Here is a 21,180-nt window from a genome sequence, read left to right on the forward strand (position 1 = left end):
CCCTCTTTGTCTCCCTCTTTTGGCCTGTGAGGGTTCCTCCGGAGCTCACCCACGGAACCGAGCGCTGGCTGGGGCTGGAGGCACCTCCGGGCCCCTCTGTTCCCAGCCCTGCTCCAGCAGCACCCGGAGCAGGGCCATGTCCAGGCTGCTCCTGGGATGGAGCCCCCGGCACCTCCCTGCACAGCCCGTGCCAAGGCTCCGGACCCACACGGGACAGGAGTGCATCCTGCCCACCCCCACAGCCAGCACCATGAACAGTTATATTTTAAAAAAGACAAAGCACTTTTATGAGCGTCTTGTTGAAAGCTTTCAGAAATTCCACGTTCGTTGTACCGATTGGATCAGCCTCACCTGTACGCGTGTTTGCACTTCCAAAGACCTCTTCGTGGATCTGAGTCACCAGCTCTCTCTACAAAAGCCACGCTGACTCTTCCCTACATGTAATTTGTCACATTTAACCACATCTACTCCTATTCTTTGTTATATTTGCTATGGATTTATTTGGTACAGAAGTTAGCCATAGTGCTCTGCAGTTCCCAGGCCGTGCCCAGAGCCCTTTTGAAGATGTTTATTATTTTTATTTTTATTTTTTATTTTTATTTTTTATTTTTTGTATATTTATTTATTTATTTTATTATTATTATTATTTGTGTCTTCCTATTCCTATTCCTGTTGGCAGCAGGCAATGTAGCTGCCCGGCTGCAGAGGCACCGAGCAGCTGCCTCCCTCGTCTGAGCGCCTCCGGAGGGCCACAGGGGGCCGCGGCCCCCACCAGCCCCTCTCAGAGGAGCGATTTTCTGCAGGTGCCTGGAAGCACTGACCCCAAGAAATGGCATTATGCCCAGTATCACCGTCGTGGCTTATGTTCCTCTGTAAAACTCTGGTACCACGTGCTGAGGCTTCCACGGTACACGTGCCTAAGGAAAGGCCAGACAGGCAGGGTTGCCGTGTGGGCATCTCCCCGTTCCTCCACAGTCAGGAACCTTCAGTTCATCACCTCCAAACAAGAGATGACGATGTCCAAAGCCGCTGTCTGGGACTGTCCCCAGCTGTCCCACGTCCCGCAGTGCCAGCAGCAGGCTGCAGCCCCCGGGCGCTGCTGAGCCGCGTGCACAGTGCTGCACTGCACGGCTCCGCGGAAGCAGCGACCTTCTCATCGTATCAGCAGGGCCAGTGCAGCCCAGGGAGCTCCTGGGGGTCCGTGCAGAGGTTCTGGTGTTTCCCTGAGGCCTGTGGGGCTGAGGCAGCAGGTTCAGTCTTCGTTTATAAATACGTGTAGATATGTATGCACACATGCCTCTGTTTCAATGTTTTCCTTTTCTTTCCTGGAGAAGGGACAAGAGAAAAAGAGAACAAAATCCAGTACTTTATTCTTTTCTCCTTACATTTATTCACTGACCATGAACCCTACCACAGCTGGATGAAAAACATTAAAGGATGAACCTAAGCACCCACGCTCATCCCACAACCCACAGAAACCCACGGGGCTGCTTAAGGAGCAGGCACCTTGCCAGCCCGCGGGGAGCCCCTTAGCCCGAGGCTGTTGGCTTCGGATCTGGGTCAGAGCATGGATCTGGGTCAGAGCACGGATCGATACCACGGCTGTGGATCCCAGCACGGCCCTTCCATCGGCGTTCGGCTCCCAGCCCAGGGTCCTGAGTGAGAGCTGAGTGCTCTGTAAGGGATGGGTGGTGGTACACGGTATAACCCGTGAGCAGTTGTCCTACAGTTAGTGATCATAAAGGGTCTGCACCAATCTGGACAAGGAAGCGATAATCCTGGCCAGTGACGTTTGTGTTCAGAAGGCTTCGTTTCCTTCAACAGAGGAAGGTCAAGGAAAATCACAGAAAAGGAAAGATTAGACTGAAAAACATGAATTTAAATGCAAACCCCAAGCAGGATTTCTTAGATGACCAAGAAAAAGGGACAGATTTGAAAATCTGCCTTGAAAGGACTGGCACCACACGTCTCATTTGGGGCTGTCTGGAGCCACGCGCTGCTTTCAGGCAGTGTTTCCCTGTGCTGGTCGCGGGGCAGATTTGGGCTGCTCTGTGATAACTGGGGCCTTGAGGTTAGCGGCACGGCTCCTGGTGAGACATGGTGTCAAAGCATATTTATTCTCTTCCAGATTTGCTCCATCGTTTCCCCAATGTAATGCTGAGGATGCCACCACTTTCCGAGCACCGTGTCAGCCAGCTGTGCCCCACGCGGCCAGCCTCAGCTTCCCGAGCCGCAGGACACATGGACACGAGCACCGTGAGGAGCACTGCAGGGGCTCGGCAGCCCCCCAGTGCTGGGTCTCACCCACTGACCCCTTGTGGGACCACGGAGGTTTTTTTGCCCGCAGCCCGACATTTGGCTGGGATGAACTGCACAGAGGCTGGCTGAGACCTGCAGGCACCTGCGGGCAGGGGACCGACTGCACCCTGCTGCCAAAACGCTCTGCTTGTGCACGCCGTGGCTGGGCTGCGTCTTTATTGCGCTGAGGACAGCGAGGGCGAGCCAGCGGCACCTTGTCCCCTCTGCACTGCCACCAGCCTGGCAGCTGCCCACACTCCCTGCCCGCAGCACCAGAGCCATTCCCACTGAAAACGACCCCGGCACACCAGCCAGTGGGCGCGGATGGTCAAGTGGATGTACGCTGATGCCAATAAATCTCCTGCGAATACACCCCTAAATTGAGGTGTTCTTTTTGCATAAATGACATAATTAACCACACAATCTGAGCCCCACTGCTGCCAATCTGGACCTTTGCTGCAGTTGCTGCCCCTGACCCCACGCTGCTCCTTGCCCCGTGCCTGCGCACCCCTCTTGGTGCCGCACGCGTTGCCAGCGGGATGCCACGGGGCTGAAATGTCCCCTGAGCCTCGCCAGGAGCCTTGCTGCCCCTCGCTGGGGAGCAGCCACTGGGTTACACTGGGGCATTGACCTGCCAGCTTTGCAGCTCCCTCACGCCGCGTGTACCTGAGCCACGTTTTCTCCCCAGCAGGGTGTTTGGGCGCTGTCACAAATCACCGCTCAGCCCCGGCTCTGATGAGATTGTAAGACTTAGAAGGATCAAAGTAAGGCATTTTCTCCAAACCTCAGATAACTTTCATGTTTCTTTCCCGAATCCTGACAGGTGTTTTAATAACCGCTTAAAATTCACAATTCTGGTGCCATTTCCCAGCCTGCTCTCACCCCTGCTGAACGCAGCAACACAGCCCCACAGCTGCTGCCCCGTCCCCGTGTCACAAAAACCCCCACCTCGCACACCCGGGGGGTCCCTACACCACCACCTTGCACACGTGCCTGGGGATTCCTCGCCCATCTGTGCACCCCAGTCTGTGATTTTAACTGTGTCTCCTACCAATCTTCAGCATCTGTGGCTTTGTGCAGGCTCTAAGACCACCAAGGGAGCTGCTAAACGCCACCAGCACTGCAGAGGTCTTTCTGAAGGCTTTCAGAAAAAATAAAAAAATAAAACAGTTGACAAACGCATTTGAATTCATCAGTTAGCTTTTGGAGTCAATTAGTAGCTCTTTATTAGCACTGTACGCTGCTAAGTTTTCAAGTCAAAAAGTCCCACGGCACTAAGTCAAGTTTTTTACTGAAGTGAATCGTGTTAAATCCACACTTTCTTCAAAAATGACGACTGGGTTGTTTGAAAAGGCTGCTCCCACCAGGTGAGCTCTCAGGGGAGGCACAGGAAATCGTTCCTGCAAAGCAAAATGTTAAATTCTTGACTAGGAATTGGAAACAGGATTTACCAGAGGAGGAGAACAGACCAACAGCCATATCCCCAGCCCAACCGTGTGGCACCCGGGGCGCTGCTCGGGCGCAGGAGGTGACCCTGCGGCAGCCGAGGTTCCTGAGGTGATGCAGCACGGTGGGACTGGGCTGAGAGCCCCCAGCCCTGCCGGGGAGTCGTGTCCCCCCCGGGTTTCTCCCTCAGACCAGGCAGCACAGCTGTCCCAGCGTGCAGCACATGAGGTCTCCTGTGCCGGGTGCCCCTCTCGTGCCGCAGGGCGAGGCGCTCCCCCTGCCCCCAGCAGCTTCCCCACGGGCTCAGTGCCTGCACGCCCACCCAGTGCTCGTAGACCCTGCGAGGTTACGACCTGCACGGCTCTGCCCTGTGCATGGGCCGCAGCTCTCCGCGGAAGCCACAGCCATTAACGACCAGTAGCAGCCTCAGCATCATGGCTCGCTCTGACTGCTCCTTGTCCCTGGGCACTTTGAGCCTCCAGCAGCCCCCAGTGGCACCACGCAGCCCCCAGGAGGGCAGGGGCTGTCCTATGTGAGGTGGCTGCACCGGGGGAAGCCACGGGCAGGGGTGGGCACCCACCCACTGTGCCTCCCATGCAGGTGCTGCCTCGGTCCCCAGCAAGCACATTGCCCACCGTGTGACAACGAGCTCACCCCCTGCTCCCTTCTAGTGCCGGGCACAAACACCGAGCTCCTCTCTTTCACAGCACCGTGCACAGCGTCAGAGCTAACCCCCACGTAGCAGCACGCAGCACAGCACCGCTGGCACTTCTATCCCTGCTGGGTTTTTATTCTCTTCCTCATGTCCTTGGCATGACCTGATGCTCACTTCTCCCTGATGGCTTTAACTTCCCTTATCATTTTTCCACGTACCATAAATTCTGATTTGCAGCGATTTCTGTTTCCAGCCGGCTCCATTCATTGCGCATCGCTTTGTGTCCCGGGTTCCTAAGGAAGCACTTCGAGATCTCATCCAGGGGGGGTTATTCAAGTGGCTGCCCCCGAGGAAGCCCCAGTGAGCTCCGGCAGGGGCTGGGCTCTGCAGGACGACTTCCCGGGAGGCAGCCCCACAGCACCCAGACACGAAGTGGTGGAGGAAGAGGAGGACGAGGATGAGAACAAGGAGGAAGATGAGGAGAACATCATCCTGGTGGTGATGCAGGGTGCCCGTGGCCATGGCAGAGCTGCCCCGTGCCGCCGTGGGGCATCTGGAGGTCCGGGTCCCAGGGTCCATGTGGCTTTGGGGCAACTGCTGGCAGAAAAAACCCCGGGACCACCGGTGCCTGCCCCAGAAAGGAGCTGGGCTGGGAAGAAGTGAGGGAGAGATGGAGCTGCACCCCTCCATCACCTGTGCTGCCGTGGGTTGCTCAAGGAGACTGAGAATGGGAAAAAATGGACCAGGCAGAGCTTCTGCTAGCATGGGGACTCCTGCCCTCAGGAGCCAGCTCATCAGACCGACGGCAGACATCCCGAGGCTGTCTGAGGCCAAAGGAGCGTGGGCAGCATCTCCTTGAACTCCTCTGCTCCATGAGGACACCCAGCTGCGGAGCACCGCGGAGCACAGCACGGTGCCAGCTGAAATCCCGAGGGCGAGGGAGCTCAGGCCTTGCTACGACCTGGGCAGAAATCCCCCTCCAGCATCTCGCTGGGCGTTCCCTGTAGCTCGATGCCCGAACTTGCAGCCTACACAAGGAGAACATTTTCCACGGCACCACGGCTGAGTGCCGGTCCTGGTCCCCTGCCTCCTCCCGTCACACCACCACGGCACCAGCCCCGTGGGACTGTGGGGCCCAACCAGCGGGACAGGCAGGGCCCTGCAGGCAGCACCGCACCGGGGGGGCCTCTGGTGCTGCAGAGCACCCAAGGGTCCCGCACCAGAGCAGGGCAGCGAGGAGGGGACAGTCCCTGTGGGTGCTGCGTGGTGGTGAGGGGTGCAGGGCAGCCACCCCACACCACATCAACCCAGCACAGGCAGATCTCTGCGGGGCTGTGGAGGGAGGCGATGCCAGCCCCTGGTGCACCGCAGCCCATGGTGCAGAGCCCAGGGCCCGGCAGTGCGGACGTGCACCCAGGCAGGTGCCGGCACAGCACTGCCACCGCCACCCCTCCGCGGGCCTGATGCAGCCAGCAGCAGCACCCCGTGCTTGTGCAACCGCTCGTTAGCACCACGCACCTCCCAGGCCTTGTAATTTACCTTATCAGCACTTGGGAGCAGCAGTGGCAGCCTCAGCGCGGTGCCTCCGTCCTGCTGCTGTCTGATGGAGCCCTCCTCAGCGGGTCACGAGCAGCCGGTGCCGTTCTAGCCATGGAAATCCCCGTTCTGCTGGCAGCAGCAGCAGCACGTCACCGACCTGTGACCCTGCAGGGCCAACCCCTGCTCCTCGCCACCCGTGCCCCACTGCCCACCCTGAGCCTTGTATGCACGCAGTGCTCTCCTTTTCCTCGTGCTGCCAGCACAAAGCCGATCCGTGACATCAGGAAACTTTCTGTGTCACCAGGATCGGAGCTCTTTTATCTATAATGCCTTGCAAAGCCTTGGAAACAAGGGGATTGGCAAAAGGAGCACTCAGCTGGGAGGCGTGCTGCATGAGGCGACAAGGGCGAGAGGAACTGCAGCACCGCAGGCACAATGGGTGAAAGTCCCCGTGCCACAAAAAGCAGGGTGCCAGGGTGCCAGGGTGACGTTTGTCATCTGCCAGCCCCGTGCTCGGCACCCTGCAGGCGGCAGCCCCAGTGCTGACACAGCCGCAGTGCCGGGAGCCTGAGGCACCTTCACATGGCAGAGGTGCCGCTGCTATTTTGGGGCCGTGACTGCAACTCAGGGAAACAGCCAACTCCAAACGTTCCTTCAGCGCTCTCTGTGTCGAACAAAGCAGCAGAGGAGGCAGCGCGTGGCCTGCCCAGGAGCCGTGTGCCTGCTGCGTGCCCCTGGGGCCCAGGCCAGCCATGGCCTGGCATACAGGGTGGGCTTGGGGGCACAACTGCAGCCGGCACCCCCCCGGCACGGCCCCGCAGCCGCTGCTGCCAGCAGCTGTGACACCCCGGGGGCACGCCGAGGGCCGGCTCTGTCCCCAGGCCCACCACACGCCCTGGGGGAGCCTGCACAAAGCGCCCCCAAACAGCAGCGCACACCCATCGGTACGGATGGGCAAAGCAGGACGTCCAGCTGGGCTGGTCCACGCTTCCTGACATCATTTTATAAAAAGGTGGCAAACAGGAAAAGGCAAGGCTCGGTAAGGCTGGGCCAGGAGGGGCACCCGGAACAACGTCAGTGAGGGTGGGGGACAGCAGCGAGGCCACGCTGGAGCCATGGGGCTGGGGCTGGTTGGGGCCGGGCACTCGCCCCGGGGGTCCCCGGGTGCTGTGGCACAGCGGGTTCGGGGCTCAGGGGCTGGGGTTCAGGGGCCGGGGCAGGTGGCAGCGCCCATCAGTGCCCCCAGCCCCGCTCCCCACTGTCTCGCCCCTTGCGCCTCCGTCCCCATCACCACGGCGTGGGCTCTCCCCATGCCGCGGGAGGCTGGAGCTGGCTCCTGTTCATCCTCTAAAGCCTGTCTGGTAAGGCATTATCTGGGAGCGATTATGAAGTTGCTGCTGATAAAATTAGTGGATTTCACAAAAAAAAAGGAGTGGAATGATAAACAGCAATTACAGAGCAGACGCAGAGAGAACCAGATATCTTGGCAAGCCAGCCCCATTCAAACAACATGTATTTAAAGAGGCGAACGCATTCATCTCCCTGGGAATGAAAACTGCAGCCCCAAGCTGAGGAAATGCAGGCTTTGCTCTAGGAAGCAAAGAATCCAAGATGGATTTAGGGGTCGTGTGTTAAGGTAATTTGATGCAGAACCGTCCCGGGAGCAGCCAGAGCTGTCGCTGGGGGTTAACCGAGGGGGGGGACGAGCAGGGTCGGGAGCAGGGGGGCCTCGTTGAGGGCTGCGCCAACACAACGCCCCCGCCAGCAGCGGAGCCGTGCTCGGAAGATGGGGAGGCTGCACGGGAAGGGGGAGCTGCACCGCGGGGCTCAGCCAGCGACTGAGGAGATCTGTGCCTGCTGAGCCTGTCAGCAAGGTTCAAGAAGTGGCAATTATGGCAGACAAGTACATGTGAGGGAGAAAACACCGAGCGCTGAAGGCTCCTCGGTTCAGAGGAATAACAACAACTCCTGGCTGCTGTGGAAACGGCACAGACGCCGAGCAGAAGCACGGTGCAATCCCGGAGCCTTTTAGGTTTGCGATCAGAACGGGTCTCGGTCCCAGGGGGAGCCTCCCAGGAAGGCAGGACCTGGCTGGACGGTGATGAGAGGATGAGAGGATGAGAGGATGAGAGTTCTCCTTCGGGGCCAGCCCTGCTCCCCCTGCAGCACCCCTGGGGCTCTGCCCCCTCCCCGTACCCGAGCAGCCCCTGGTGCCACTGCCTGGCCCAGCTCTCCAGGTCCATCCCCTGGGGTGCCCAAAACAAGGGCATGGGCACAGCCCCTGCCCCTGGCACCAGCGGCACAGCTCAGGGCCCCCAGATGGAGAAGGGCACCAGGGATCATCTCGTCCAGAGGGGAAGCGCTCAGCCCCTGCAGCCCCCGGGCACAGGAGGGCTGCGATGGCCACGGCTCAGCCCCAGGCTGCTGCTGGGCTCACCCTGTGTCCCCCACCGTCCCTGTCCTGCCTGGGCCGAGACACAGCTCTGCACACAGACTGAGCTTAAAAATAAACCAGGGAAGTATTTTTACATTTGGTAAAAGGATGAAGAAGGAGAAGGAGGAGCACAGCAGCAGTGCCGGAGAGGGCTGCGGGAGCTGGTTCTTATTCATGCCCTCACCCCAAGGCAGGCTGCTGGCTGACCGGGTTCCTGAGAAATATTTAGCCTGCCCTTAAAAACCTCCAGTGACGGAGATCCGACAACTTTTGCTCTATTCTGGTGCTCGGTTATTCTTAGAAAATTACCAAACTTCGAGTTCCCCTTCTGGAGGTTCGGCAGCTGATTCCCCTTCCCTCCCCCCCGCCGATCAGCTTTCCCCACGTCTCGGGGCGTTGCGGAGTCGTCGCCGTCTCCTCTCCCAGCTGGAGCCTTCCCACGCTTCCCAGCCTTTCTCACAAGCGAGGAGCTCGTGGCCTCGGCTCGCTCTGCTGCTCGTGCTCGGGGTCTCTCCCGTTCCTCCCGGCCTCCCCCACCCCAGGGACCCCCTCTCCCGCTGCAGCCTTCCTCCAGCCCTCGCCTGCCCCCGGCAGAGCCCCCACATCCTGCTGCGCCCCCCCCCAGCAGCTGCTCACCAATAAATGTTCAGAAATTTGACAATTTGAGACCCTTTCCGAACCCAGCAGCGCAGTGTGCTCGCAGCCCCCCTCAGCTCTGTCCACATGGCCGGGGGCTGTGCACCCCCTGCACCCCCTGCACCCCCACAGCCCCTACACCCCTACAGCCCCCACCAGCTCCACCTCAGGGTGCCCTGGCCCCGTGTACCCCCTGCAGCCCCTTCTCCTGCACAGCTCCTGGGGCAGCACCGGGCTTTGCATCCCCGTCCTCCTTCCTGTGGCTCACAGGGGCATTCCCCAGAAACGAGGGCAGCCTGGCCTGCGGGGCTGCTCACCCCATTTCAGGGTGTGACGCCTCCCCCGTGCCCTGGCCCCACATGGGGCTCAGCGCCCCCCCACCCTGCTGCAGGGGGTGCCGGGGGGCAGCGGCAGCACCGACCCCACGGCACTGCGGGTGCTGGAAATCGGGGCACGAGGTCGGAGCAGGGGCAGCGCGGGAGCGGCGAGAGGAGGAGAGACGAGGAGCCCCCGTTAGCAGCCGAGCAGATGGAGACGGCGCTCGGTGCTTGCTGCAGACAAGGGAGAAAAAAACCCCGGGAGCTGCAACGTGCCGAGGGGCTGCGGAACGGGGGACGTGGGGGAGAGGGCAGGGGGTGGGAGGCAGCACTCACGGGGGGCTGGGGTCTCTCCTAACGGGAATTTGGTGCCCAGCCCCATGCCCCCAGCACCTCCTCACACCTCGCAGGGAAGGAGAGGGGCAGGAAGCCTCAGCACCCCCGGCGGCCACCAGGCACGCGGTGGGGCTGGTGTTGGGGTGCTCCTCGGGCAGGGGGCAGCGGCTGGGCGGGGAGGGGGCTAACAGCGGGATGTCAGCCCCACAATGGCTGTCCCTATGGGCAGGGTGCGGGGCAGGGTTGGGGTCAGGGTCAGTATCAGGGTCAGGGTGAGGGGGCTTTCCCCCCGCAGCACCTGCAGCTCCTCAGCTTTCCTGGGGGCCAGCCCCAGCCACACACCTTTGGGGCAGGGAACTGCTTCAGGGCGAGACCTGCACACCGCACCCACTGCCTGCAGCGGCACTGGGGGGCACGGCGGGGACCGGGGGCTGCGGGGAGACCGGGGGCACTGGCGGGGACCTGGAGACCTCCCAGCAGCGGCTGCCGGGTGCTGGTGGCAGAGGGGCCTGGGCGCTGCTGCTTGGAAAGGGACCGAGGGGCGCTGAGGGGATCCCAGCCCGGCAGAGCTCGGCAGCATTTTGGGGCCATTTCCCTCAGGGCAGGGTGAGTGGGGCGGGCCCGGGGCACGCGGAGCCCCGCGGCTTCCCCTCTGCATCCCCACGGAGCAGCGGTGCTGTGAGACGGGGCAGGCTCCGTGCTGAGGGCTGGGAAATCACCGAGGGGTGGAGGGGACCCCAGGGCGAGGGCCTTGCCGCAGGGTTAGAGCACGACCTGCGCGGTCATCCAGGAGACCGAGGGGTGAGCGTGCTGCGCCGTGGAAGCGCTTTCACAGGGAAACATCAAACGGGTCTTTAATTGAGCCAGGGGAGATACAAAAAGACGCAGTCGCCAGAAGCTGAAGCCAGGCAAATCCGCACAGAATCAGGCAAAATTCCATCGGGGGCGATGAGCCGCGGGGCAAAACCCGAGGGGTCGGAGCCGGCACAGCCCCGGCAGCGCTTCCAGCCCCGGCTCCTTCCCTGACCCCCACATCCCAAACCCCAAACCCCCTGGCTGCCCCGCTCCCCATTCCTGCATCCCCCTAAGGTCTGCTGCCTCCTTTGCCCCCCCGTCCAGCCCCACTACAGATTTCAATCATTTTCCAGCAGCTAACAATAAATTCCAATTTTTGCCTCGGCCCCACGGCCCCGCCCAGTCCCGCCCCGTCCAGCCCGGCAGAGAACTACAACCCCCGGCATGCCCCGCGCGGGGAGCGCCTCCGCGCATGCGCCGCTCCGCTGCCGGCCCCTCCGCCCCGCCCCACCCCTCCGGACTACAGCTCCCGGCGTGCCCCGCGCGGCCGCCCCGGCCGGGCGCTCCCGGCGTGCCCCGCGCGGGCGGAAGCGGAGCGCGGCGCGATGGCGGCCGGTGAGGGGGGCGGGCGGCGGGCGGGGGGGGCCGCGGCTCGGGGCCCGGCGGGCTGACGGCGCCGCTCTGTGCCCGCAGGTCGGTAGCCGCCGCCGCCGCCGCCTCCGCCATGGCGCTGATCGAGGGCGTGGGCGACGAGGTGACCGTGCTGTTCGCGCTGCTGCTGGCCGCCCTGGTGCTGGGCCTCGCCTGGGCCTCCACGCGCGCCCCCGAGCCCGCCGCGCCGCCCCGCGCCGCCCCCCCGCTGCCCGAGCAGGGCCCCAGCGCCGCCCCGGCCGCCGCCCAGCACAAGGCCCCCGGCCCGGCCCCGGCCCCGGCCCCGGCGGGCGGAGCGGCCCCCGATGGGCCGGGCGGGCCGGCGGCGGGGCTGCGGCCCCGGGCGGGCCCCGCGGCCGCGCGGCAGGGCCCCGGCGGCGAGGAGGAGGAGGCCGGGCCCGGGGAGCCCGGCATGGTGCTGCGCCTCAAGTTCCTCAACGACACCGAGCGCCTGGCCCGGGTGCGCCCCGGGGACACCGTGGGGGCCCTCAAGAGGTGAGCGCGGGGCAGGCGCCGCCCCGGGGAGGTCTCGGCCCCGCCGCCGGTGGCAGCCTCGCTGCTAGGGCTGTGGCGGGGCCGGGCGGTCCCCGGGGCGCCGCGGCAGGGGGCGGGCGGGGGGACCGCGCTGGCGGGAGCGTGACCCCCGCTGTGCCCCCCCCGTTGTGCCCCCCAGGGCCTACTTCCCGGGGCAGGAGCAGCAGGTGCGGCTGATCTACCAGGGCCAGCTGCTGCGCGACGACGCCCAGAGCCTGGCCGCCCTGCACCTCACCCACAACAGCGTCCTGCACTGCCACATCTCCCAGCACAGCCCGGCCCCCGCGCCCGCCGGCCCCCACGCCTCCGCTGACCCCGTGCACGCCGCCCTCAACGTGGGCAGCCTGATGCTGCCGCTCTTCGTGCTGATGCTGGCCGTGCTCTGGTACTTCCAGCTGCAGTACCGCCACGTCTTCACCGCCACCGCCACCACCTTCCTGGCCGGCCTCACCCTGCTCTTCAGCTTCATGGCCTTCACCATGTACCGCAGATAGCGCTGCCCCGGGGGACCCTCCCGCCGGATCCCCGTGGTGCCGGGGGGAGCTCACCCGCTGCTCCCGAACTCGGGGGGAGCCCGGGCGATCGCATGCGGCCCCGCCGCCCCTGGGGGCCGTGAGACTCAGCATGCCCGGAGGAGCCGGGGCAGCCCCCAGCCCGCTGCAGGGGTGCATGGACACGCAGCCCGGCACCGCCGGCACCGGACCCTTGCGTGGCGTGGGGCGAAGCGCTCTGCCGGGGTGGGCGGTGCGGCCAGGGGGAGTGGGTGGAATGGGTGGGGGGCCCTGGGGTGCCCCGAGCCCCCGCTGGCTCCTGGTGCCGGTGTGAGCCCCCAGCCGTGTGCCCGTGGTGCCGGGGCCGGGCTCCAGGAGGTGCCGGGCACAGGGGGGGCGGCCCCGGGCCCGGAGCGGGGGGGGCTGCACGCCGGGGGCACGCGGAGCCCGCGCTGCTTTTAAGATTAAAAAGGAGAAAAACGGAGAAATGCTGCCAGAGCCTGCGGGGGGGCGGGGCGGGAGGGAGGGAGGCCACGCCCATTCCGTGAGACCACGCCCCCGCGTTGGGCCCCGCCTGTCCTCGAGGCCCCGCCTCTCCGTGTGGCCACGCCCCCGAGCGGCCCCTCCCCTGCAGGCGGGGGGCGGGGCCTCCTGCTGGGTGCACGCGCTCCGCAGCCCCGCACCGCGCCTGCGCCCTCAGAGCCGGCCCCGCCCCTCCCGAGCACGCTCCCCGATTGGCCGGAGTTCCTCGCACGCCCCGCCCCGGAAGTACGTCCCGCGCGCGGGGGGCGGTCCCCGGTGCGCCGCGGGGGCTGTCGGGAAGATGGCGGGCTCGGCGGCCGGGCGGCGCTGAGCGCGGGGCGCGGCGGGTCCCGGGCGGCCGCGAGCGCCATGTACGGGGGGGCGGGGCCGGGAGGGGAGGGGGCGGGGCTGGAGGGAGGGGGCGGGGGTGGGCGGGGCCGGAACCGGGCCGGGAACCGGGTTGGGGGGGGGCTGGGGCGGGCACCGGGGGGGGCCGGGGCCGGGCCGGGGTCGGGCCGGGACGCACCGGGCCCGGGCCCGGCCCCGCTGAGCGCCGCCCGCTGTTCCCCGCAGGCTGCCCCGGCCGCTCGGAGCCCCCCGCGCCGGCCCGGCCCCGCCATGCTGCGCCTGCCGCCGTGGCTCCGCGCCCTGAGCCGCCCCGGGGCGCGGGGCCCGGCGGGCGCTGAGGGCGGCGGGGCCGGGATCGGGACCGGGACCGGGACCGGGATCGGGACCGGCAGCGGGATGCTGCCCGGCTGCTCGTGCGGCAGGGCCGGGCCCCGCGCCGTGCTGCTGCCGCTGGACGCCTACGGCCATGGGCTGCTGCGCGCCGTGCCCGCCGAGGGCTGCCGGGCGCGGGGCCCCGGCAAGAGGCGGGGCTGGAGCTTCGTGCAGGAGCGGATGAGCTACGACACCTTCTTCACCATGAAGCGCCTGATCGAGCGCTCGCGCAGCGTGGGCGAGGTGCTGCGCTGGGTGACGCAGAACCCGGGCAAGGTGTCGGCCAGCCACTACCCCATCGCCCTGCACAAGCTGGGGCAGCTCCTGCAGCAGCAGCAGGGCCCGGCGGCCCTCGGCGGGGAGAGCCGCGGGCCCGGCGCCGTGCTGGAGCAGCCCGAGTTCCAGACGCTGTGCCAGGCCATCATCAGCGGCTGCCCCAAGTTCGACAACTTCAGCATCGTCAACTGCCTCTACGCCGCCGCGGCCCTGGGTGAGTGGCCCCCGGGGGTCCCCTGAGCGTCCCGTGAGGGTCTCGTGCCCGGGGCGGGGCCGTGGGGTGCAGCAGGCGCTCGGAGGTCACACGGGGAAGGGGAGCCGGCGGGTCCTGGTGCACAGGGACAGGAGCTGGAGAGTGGCTGTGAGCGTGGGTCCTGCTGCCCGTGCTGCCCGTGCAGCTGGGGCTGTGCCCGCTGCAGGCGGAGGCTCTGCCTGGGGCACGCAGCAGGATGGAAACCAAGGGGGCTGCTCCTGCAGGAGCCGGGGGCTCCGCTCCCCGCGTGTTCCCTACCCGGGAAGGAGCCTCCCAGCAGCTCTGGGTTCCCGTCCCCTGCAGCAGCCTCTCATGCCGCGGAGCCTCTCTGGCCTTGTTGCCTCCTTTCCATCCTGCAGGCAGCGTCCCGAGAGCCCCCTCGTTAGCCTGATTAAGGCCTCGCAGGGCTGTGTTTTCCTCCCGCCCGGTGCGCAGGGATTACGTCTGGTGGCTGCCTGTGGCAGCAGGAGCCCTGCCCTCCCCGCCCCACGCTGCTGCTGCCGCCCAGCCGCTGCCTTGGCTCTGTGCTGCCCGTTCCCAGCTGCCTGGCGGGGGCCGTGCAGGACTCGGGGCCCTGCCAGAGGCGGGGGGAGGTCTCTGCCCCCCGCGGCCTCGCGGTGCTTTGTGTGTGTTGGCGCCGAGCTGCGGGCTGTCGGCCGCCTCTGCCCGGAGCTGGGCTCCCCCAGCCTGCTCCGGTTTTGACCCACACTTTGTTCCCTGAGCCGCCCCTCCCTGCTCAGCGGCTCGTTAATAAAAGCCCTAACCCGCCTCTCCGAGGGCTGCTCGGGGAACAAAGCAGCTGCTCAGACCAATTCTTCACTTCCCACCTCCTGACCGCTTCCCGGCTGACGGTAACGCGCAGCGACGTGCCCCATGCTGCCCGGCCCTCCTGAAAGCCCTTTTAAAAACCCAAATCTTGTCAGCTGGCGCGGGAGATCAGTGGGCTCCGGGAGCCTCATACGGCGCGCGTAACGCTCCGTGCGCCCGCTGGAAATATCTCTCCTGACACGCCAGGCTTGGCCTTTGCCATTTTTCGTAACTGCGCTGCGCACGTGGCCTCCGGTGGCCTCTCGTCCCTCTGTGGCTGAGTAATGAGCCCGGAGCTGGGGAAAAGTGAGTGAAAAAAGCTCCCTGGGGGCTGAGTGCGAAGGACTGCATCTGAGCTACAAAATGGGAGAGGAGAAAGTTGGAAACGTGCAAAGAGCAACTCCAGCCGCACGGGCAGGGGTTGTTTTGGTAGCATGCTGATGCCTTGCCTGTTCTCTAAACGAGGCTTTGAGCGCCTCAAGATGCGTTACTCAGCCTGGGGAACTCTGGGGCCCAGGAAATCTGCCTTGTTTTTGCAGTTAAGTCAAAGGACTTCTGCATTGGCAAGGTGGCTGGGGACACTCTGAGGGCTCTGAGGGGTTTGCCCCGCAGTGCTGCAGCGCTGACGGCCTGGCCCGTTCCCCCAGAGCCCTGCGCTTCCCTCGTCCCCTCCCTGGCCCACGCCCCGTGACAGACCCAAACTCCTCAGGCTGTGTTCTCATGCCCCAGCTCGTGGGCACGAGGAGAGGGAGCTGGCCCGGGGGGGCCCTGACCCCGTCCGTCCTGCAGGCCTGCCCGGGGAGTCGCCGCTGGTGCGGGTGCTGGAGGAGGAGTCGCGCAGCCGCCTGGGCCGCTTCAACCAGAAGGACGTCTCCATGGTGTTCAGCAGCGTGATGAGGCTGCACCCGTCCAGCCCGCACCCCCTGGTGGAGTCGTGCCTCAGCAGCCTGGAGCGGCACCTGGAGAAGGAGCGGCACCCCCAGACCCTCTTCCTGCTGCTCTCCTACTACCGGCTGCGCGCGCAGGCGCTGCAGGGCCACCCGGCCTCCGACCAGCAGCTCATCAACAACCGCAAGATCCTGCGGCTCGTCAGGCACACGCTGGGGCAGGTCAGCGCCATGCGCGAGCACGAGCTGGCCCTGCTGGATGAGATGCTGGCCCTGTGCGCCCAGGAGGCCAACAACAAGGCCCTGGAGGCCATCTTCAGCTCCCAGCTCTTCTACGAGAACCGCCAGGAGCGATTCATCCGCAGCATGGCAGGTAGGGGCAGGGTCCTCCCCGGGGCTTGGTGCCCTCTGCGGCCTCACGGCCTCCTTTCCAGCCCCAGAGCTCTCCTGGGGCTGTGCCAGCGCCAGCTGGGGCCGTGCAGAGCTCCAGGCCCGCAGTGCTGGCAGCTGGAGCCCAGGTGCTTCTGCAGCACCCTGTGGGTGAGCGCCTGCCCTGCCCCTTGTGCTGTGTGCAGGGGCATTGGGCTGCTCCCTGGGGGCTCTGCAGAACGGCCCCTGCCCCCTGCGCTCCGGGGCTCTTTGCCTGGGCTGCCTGGGGCAGGAACCCCTCGGCCAGGAGCCCGATGACTTCGTGTTTGCCTGGGAGCTGCTCGGATCCTGGATCCGTTGCCAGCCTCCTGTCGCCTCCCCCTGGCCCTCGCCTCTGGGGAGCTGCAGCCCGGGGCCGGCAGCCTCGTGACGCCCGCGGCGCTGTGCCCCGCAGAGTGGCTTCCCCGGAAGGCGGAGAACCTGACGCCCTACACCATGGCCCTGATCGCCAAGTACGTGGCCCGGCACCGCCTGCGCGAGCCGCGGCTGCTCGATACCATCGCCAGCTTCCTGCTGAAGCGCGGGGAGCAGCTGGACAGCAAGGTGAGCCTCGCGCCCGCCCCGCGCCCGGCACGGGGCTGCCCGCGGGGCCCGGCCCGACTCCGTCTCCCTCCGGCCGCAGGTGATCCAGAAGCTGGTGTTTCCCTTCAGCCGCATGAACTACCGGCCCTCCAACCACGGCGAGCTCTTCCCCAAGCTGGAGGCCATCCTGGAGCAGAAGGCGGGCAGCTCGCCCCTGGCCACCGTCAACATCCTGATGTCCATGTTCCAGCTGAGCCACTTCCCCCAGGCCGTCCTGCACCAGGTCTTCTCTCCGGCCTTCATCACCAACGTTATGAGTACGTCGCGCCCTCCCCAGGGTAAACGCGGCCCTTAAGGCGTGGCGGTGAGGTGGAGGTGGGTCTGGACAGCCCCGGGGCCGAGCGGACCCCTCGGGGGGTTGCTCGGGGGCGCGCGGCGGGGCGCGGGGAGCCGCGGGGCCGCCTCCAGCCGCCCTTTCCCCCGCAGGCAGCCCCTACGCGCTCATCGTGCGCCGCTACCTCTCGCTGCTGGACGCCGCCGTGGAGCTGGAGTTCCACGACTACAGCGGCCCCCGCCTCGACCCGCGCTACCGCGTGCTGATGTTCGAGCACGCGCTGACGGCCGACGAGGCCAACAGGAAGTACAGGTGAGGGGGTTGTGGGGTCAGCACCGGCCCCGCGGGCACCCCGCCGCCTGTCCCCTGCAGTGTGGGGCATAGGGGTGCCTGTGGGGCGGGCTGGGGGCCTCGTGAGCCTGTCCCAACCCCTCTTTCCCTGCTCAGTTACAAGGGGCTGGTGGCCGAGGCGCTGCGGCAGCTGGTGGGAGAGGAGTGCTACCGGCAGGATGAGGTGCTGCCCCCCGGATACTGCACAGGTAGCTGCCGGCCGGGCCGGGTGCTTGGCTCCACGGCACTCGGGGCGGCCACAGCCCGGTGCCTCTGGGGTTTTCTCGGGGCAGGGCTGGCCCCGTTGCTGCTCGCTGCCCCCCCAGCACAGCCCGGGCAGTGCGGGGCTCCCTGGGGCCGTGGGGCTGGCACAGGGTGGATTTGCAGGCGCGGCGCTGACCCCGTGCTGTCCCCGCAGACTTCCTGCTGTGGATCAACCGCTCGGGCACGGTGCTGCCCCTCTCCCGCGTCCCCGCAGCTTCCAAGGCTCCTCCTGCCCCCGCCGCGGCCTCCCCCGCCGCCGTCTCCTTGCGCTCCAGCGTGCTGGCCCTCACCTCGGACTTGCAGGACTTTGCCCCGTTCGCCCCGGAGACGCCGGGCAGCCCCCCGGCCCCCCGGGAGAACAACCTGGCGGGGCGCTTCCTCTCCACACTCTGCCCGGCGCCGGGGGGGCCCTGCTACCAGCCCCCCGCGGACTATTACTGCGGCCTGAGCAAAGAGTCTTCCCTGGAGAGCCAGGGCAGCTCCACCCTCAGCAGCCCCTCCGAGTGCCTCTCGGCGCCGCCCGCCGGCACCCCCGACTGCTCCCCGCGGGGCTCCGCCACCCTCTTCCAGTTCCCCATCGGCAAGATCCTGGAGGAGGAGGCGGCGGCCGCCTGCCCCCCCCGCGAGCACGGCTGCTTCCAGGGGGAGCAGGCCCCGGAGGAGGCGGAGGGACGGAGCCCCCCGCCCGCCGAGGACGCCTGCCCCCCGCCCTCCCCGTGCCGGCCCAGCCCCACCAGGGCGCCCGGCGAGGGGCCACCAGCAGCCGAGGAGATCCAGAGGTATGAGCACAGCCCCTGCGCCCCCACCCCGTGCCCTGTGGGGTCAGGAACCGGGGCGCAGCGTGTCCTACACAGGGCACGGCTCCCCCACCACCACGGGAGGGGGGGGCCCTTCCCCTGCTGCCCTCCTGCACAGTCCCGGGGAGGCGGGCGCGGGTGCAGCCCCCTTGGGTGCAGCCCCCTTGGGTGCAGCCCGCGGCGCTGCCCTCCTGCCACTGCTGTGTCCCTGCAGGGTGGTGCTGTCGGTCAATGACAAGTGGCATTACTGCCAGAACTCCGACATCCTGGTGGGCTCGCGCGCCATGCGGGACAGGCACCTGCGGCTGCTGGGCTACTGTCTGGTGCAGGTGAGTGCCTGCGCGGCCCCGGCCCCTTCTCCTGGGGCAGAATCCCCTCCGCATCGCGGCACGGGGCGGGTGGTGGGAGCTGGTGTCACTGCCAGGGAGCTGTCCCCATGCTCCCTGCTGCTTTCTGTCCCTCCCCAGGGCTCCCACGGGGCTGTGTTGGCAGGACGAGCCCTGGCACCCTGGGGGAGGCACATGCCCTGTCCCCATTTGAGCAGGGGTTGTCCCGTCCCCTGTCACCACCGTGCTGCAGGGTCCCCGTCCTGCCCCTCCATCCCCCGGTGCTGCAGGGAGCGGGGCAGGGGCAGGCAGCTCGGCCTGCTCCCAGGCTGAACCCCCAGTGGCTCGGTGCCATCAGGGTGGGGGTGTCACTGCCTCTGTCCTCCCTGCACGGGGGGGGCTTGGGATGAGCCCCCTGCTGTGACAATGATCTTGGAAGCTGGGTGGCTTCGTGTGGTGGCAGCGAGCTCTCTGCCAGCACCCCGGTGTCTGTGTGCACTTCGGGTGTTCTGTGACGTGTTCAGGAGGTGCCTGGCTGGGGGCTTCCTGCCACGAGCACCCTGTGCCCACCCCGCGTGCCCCCCGCAGGCAGTGCCAGGCAGCAGTGGGGTCGGACACCCCAGCAGAGCCACGTGGCTCTGGTCCCGCTCCCTGTGCTCGTGGTTGCTGAGCTCTCCCTGTTCCTTTGGGCGGCCCTTACAAAAAGGAGGTCCCTGGGCAGTTCAGTGTCTTCCCGAGCTCAGGCCCCGTCCCAGCTCAGCTCTTGTTCTTCCTGTCCGAGGTTTGCTTCCTCCTGGGGCGCTGCCCGGGGCGGGCTGCTCGGTGCCACGGCCCCGTCCCAGACGTCTCCAGCACTGGGGGTTGGCTGTTCCCTGGGTAACCCGCCCCAGTGTCCAGGCGTGCTCATGGACAAAGCCCTTTCTTACACTGCAGAAAGCATCCTGCTGAGGTTTAACTAGGATTTCCCGTATTTTAGGTGTGCCCATTGCCTCGGTCCCTTCCCTGGCACCACTTGGGGTCTGGCCCTGTCCTTACCACCTCCTCCCTGTGGGTGCGATGCCCCCAGTCCTTCTCCAGCCTGAGCCTGTCCCGGTGCCCGGGGCTGTTTTGGCCGCAGGACCCAGCCCTGGGGCCCTGCCAAGGGGCAGCGCAGGGCCCTGTGGCCCTGTGCCAGCCGTGGCCCTGCCCCCTGCAGCCTCGTTAGGGCGCTCGGCGTCATTTAGCTCGTTAGTGAGGGTGTGAAATGCTCCTGGCCCCGTGCTGCCTCCTGGGGCGTGCTGCCGGGGACTTGGCTGCAGCCAGACCTCGCGCTCCGCTCTCAGCCCTCAGCCTGGCAGCTCAGCCCCCCGCAGCCTTTCTGTCCCTGCCCGTGCTGTGTGTGTGCCCCTCGCTGTTCTCTGCGGCTGGGGATATTTGGGGGGGGGCTGTGGGAGCTGCCCAGCAGGGCAGACACCCCCCGGCTGCGCTCCTGAGCCAGGAGCTCTCCAGGCTCCGTGCCCCGTCCCTGCAGGGCGCTCTGCGTTGGCCCCGCTTCTCTGTGAGCTCCTGGGCTGGCTGCTGGGGGGGCTGAGCAGCACCGGGTGTCTGTGGTGTAACGGGGACCCCCCCAGGGACCCCCCCAGGGCCCCCCCTGCCGCCTGTGGGGCACTTCCCCCTGGCCCCTTCCGGCCCCGTGCCCAGCTGCCTCTGCAGGGCTGGAGCCTGCGGTTTCCTCGGTTTCCTCCATCCCCAGGGCAGGGGGGGCCGGGGGGGCAGGGGAAGGTTTCCTCTGCAGCCTGAGAGTGCTCTGGGGCAGCACCCCTCCTGTACCCGTTCTGGGGGGTGGTGTGATGGGGTGGCCCCCCCTGCTGCCCCCTGTCACGCACCAGGGTCTGGGGGCGCAGGGGAGCATTGAGGGTCCCTGGTGGGCTGCAGGACAGCAGCGTGTGGGGTCAGGGTGAGCGGGGCTCAGCTCGGGGCTCTCCTCTGCCGGGGGCTGCATGTGGGGGGCTGCTGGGCCCCGTCCCCAGCTCCGTGACCGCAGTCCCAATCCCATCTGCGGAGCAGAGACCCCAGGGCCGCCCCCTCCCCTCTCCCAGCGGCCTTGCAGTTTGTGGAGGAGGGAGGAGGAACCGAGGGTCCTGCACCCTGCGCCTGGGGTGGGGGCTCCAGGGGGGGCTGGGGGTGCAGCCGGAGCTCTGAGCCCTGCGGGGTCCGGGTCTGCCCGTGCCTGGGGGGGCTGAGGGGGGGTCGGAGGCAGCCTGTGGGGCTGCACTGACGCCCCCGTCCCGTTTCAGCTGCCCTACACGGAGCTGGAGAAGGTGAGTGGCATCGAGGAGGCCAAGCACTACCTGCGGCAGAAGCTGAGGGAGCTGCGCTTCTGAGGGGGGGGCTCGGCCCTCGCCGGGTGGGCGCTGGGGCAGGCGCAGAGCCCCTGGCCGGGGCTGGGGGGGGGTGGGACGGAGCCGCCCCCTTCCCGTGGGGAGCGGGGCTCGGCCGCGGGCACCTGCTGCGCGCCGTGGGGCCGGGGTGGTGTGAGCTATTTATTGCCGTGAGCGTGGGGATGGGGGCGCGACGGGGCCGCTGCGTGGCGGGGCCGGGG

At 66.7% G+C, this 21,180-nt stretch overlaps 2 protein-coding genes across 3 annotated transcripts; both read left to right on the top strand.

Moving 5' to 3' along the window:
• The first annotated feature begins 11,062 nt into the window (after positions 1-11,062).
• Positions 11,063-12,369, top strand: TMUB1 (transmembrane and ubiquitin like domain containing 1). Its single transcript, XM_032183139.1, has 3 exons — positions 11,063-11,071; positions 11,150-11,602; positions 11,781-12,369. Exons 2-3 carry the CDS (start codon positions 11,181-11,183, stop codon positions 12,133-12,135), a joined length of 777 nt encoding a protein of 258 aa, XP_032039030.1. The 5' UTR covers positions 11,063-11,071; positions 11,150-11,180; the 3' UTR covers positions 12,136-12,369.
• Positions 12,370-13,381: 1,012 nt separating this feature from the next.
• Positions 13,382-20,980, top strand: FASTK (Fas activated serine/threonine kinase). Of its 2 annotated transcripts, none has more exons than XM_032181864.1 (9): positions 13,382-13,864; positions 15,500-15,970; positions 16,421-16,569; positions 16,649-16,886; positions 17,035-17,194; positions 17,330-17,421; positions 17,631-18,255; positions 18,488-18,602; positions 20,876-20,980. In XM_032181864.1, the coding sequence occupies exons 1-9, from the start codon at positions 13,399-13,401 to the stop codon at positions 20,960-20,962; spliced, it is 2,403 nt and encodes an 800-aa protein (XP_032037755.1). In that variant the 5' UTR covers positions 13,382-13,398; the 3' UTR covers positions 20,963-20,980. The 2 variants fall into 2 exon arrangements, with proteins under 2 accessions (XP_032037755.1, XP_032037756.1); XM_032181865.1 differs by having other exon boundaries at positions 16,649-16,865.
• The last annotated feature ends 200 nt before the right edge of the window (positions 20,981-21,180 follow it).

This window comes from Aythya fuligula, chromosome 2 (assembly GCF_009819795.1).
Source record: "Aythya fuligula isolate bAytFul2 chromosome 2, bAytFul2.pri, whole genome shotgun sequence".
Classification (NCBI taxonomy): domain Eukaryota; kingdom Metazoa; phylum Chordata; class Aves; order Anseriformes; family Anatidae; genus Aythya; species Aythya fuligula.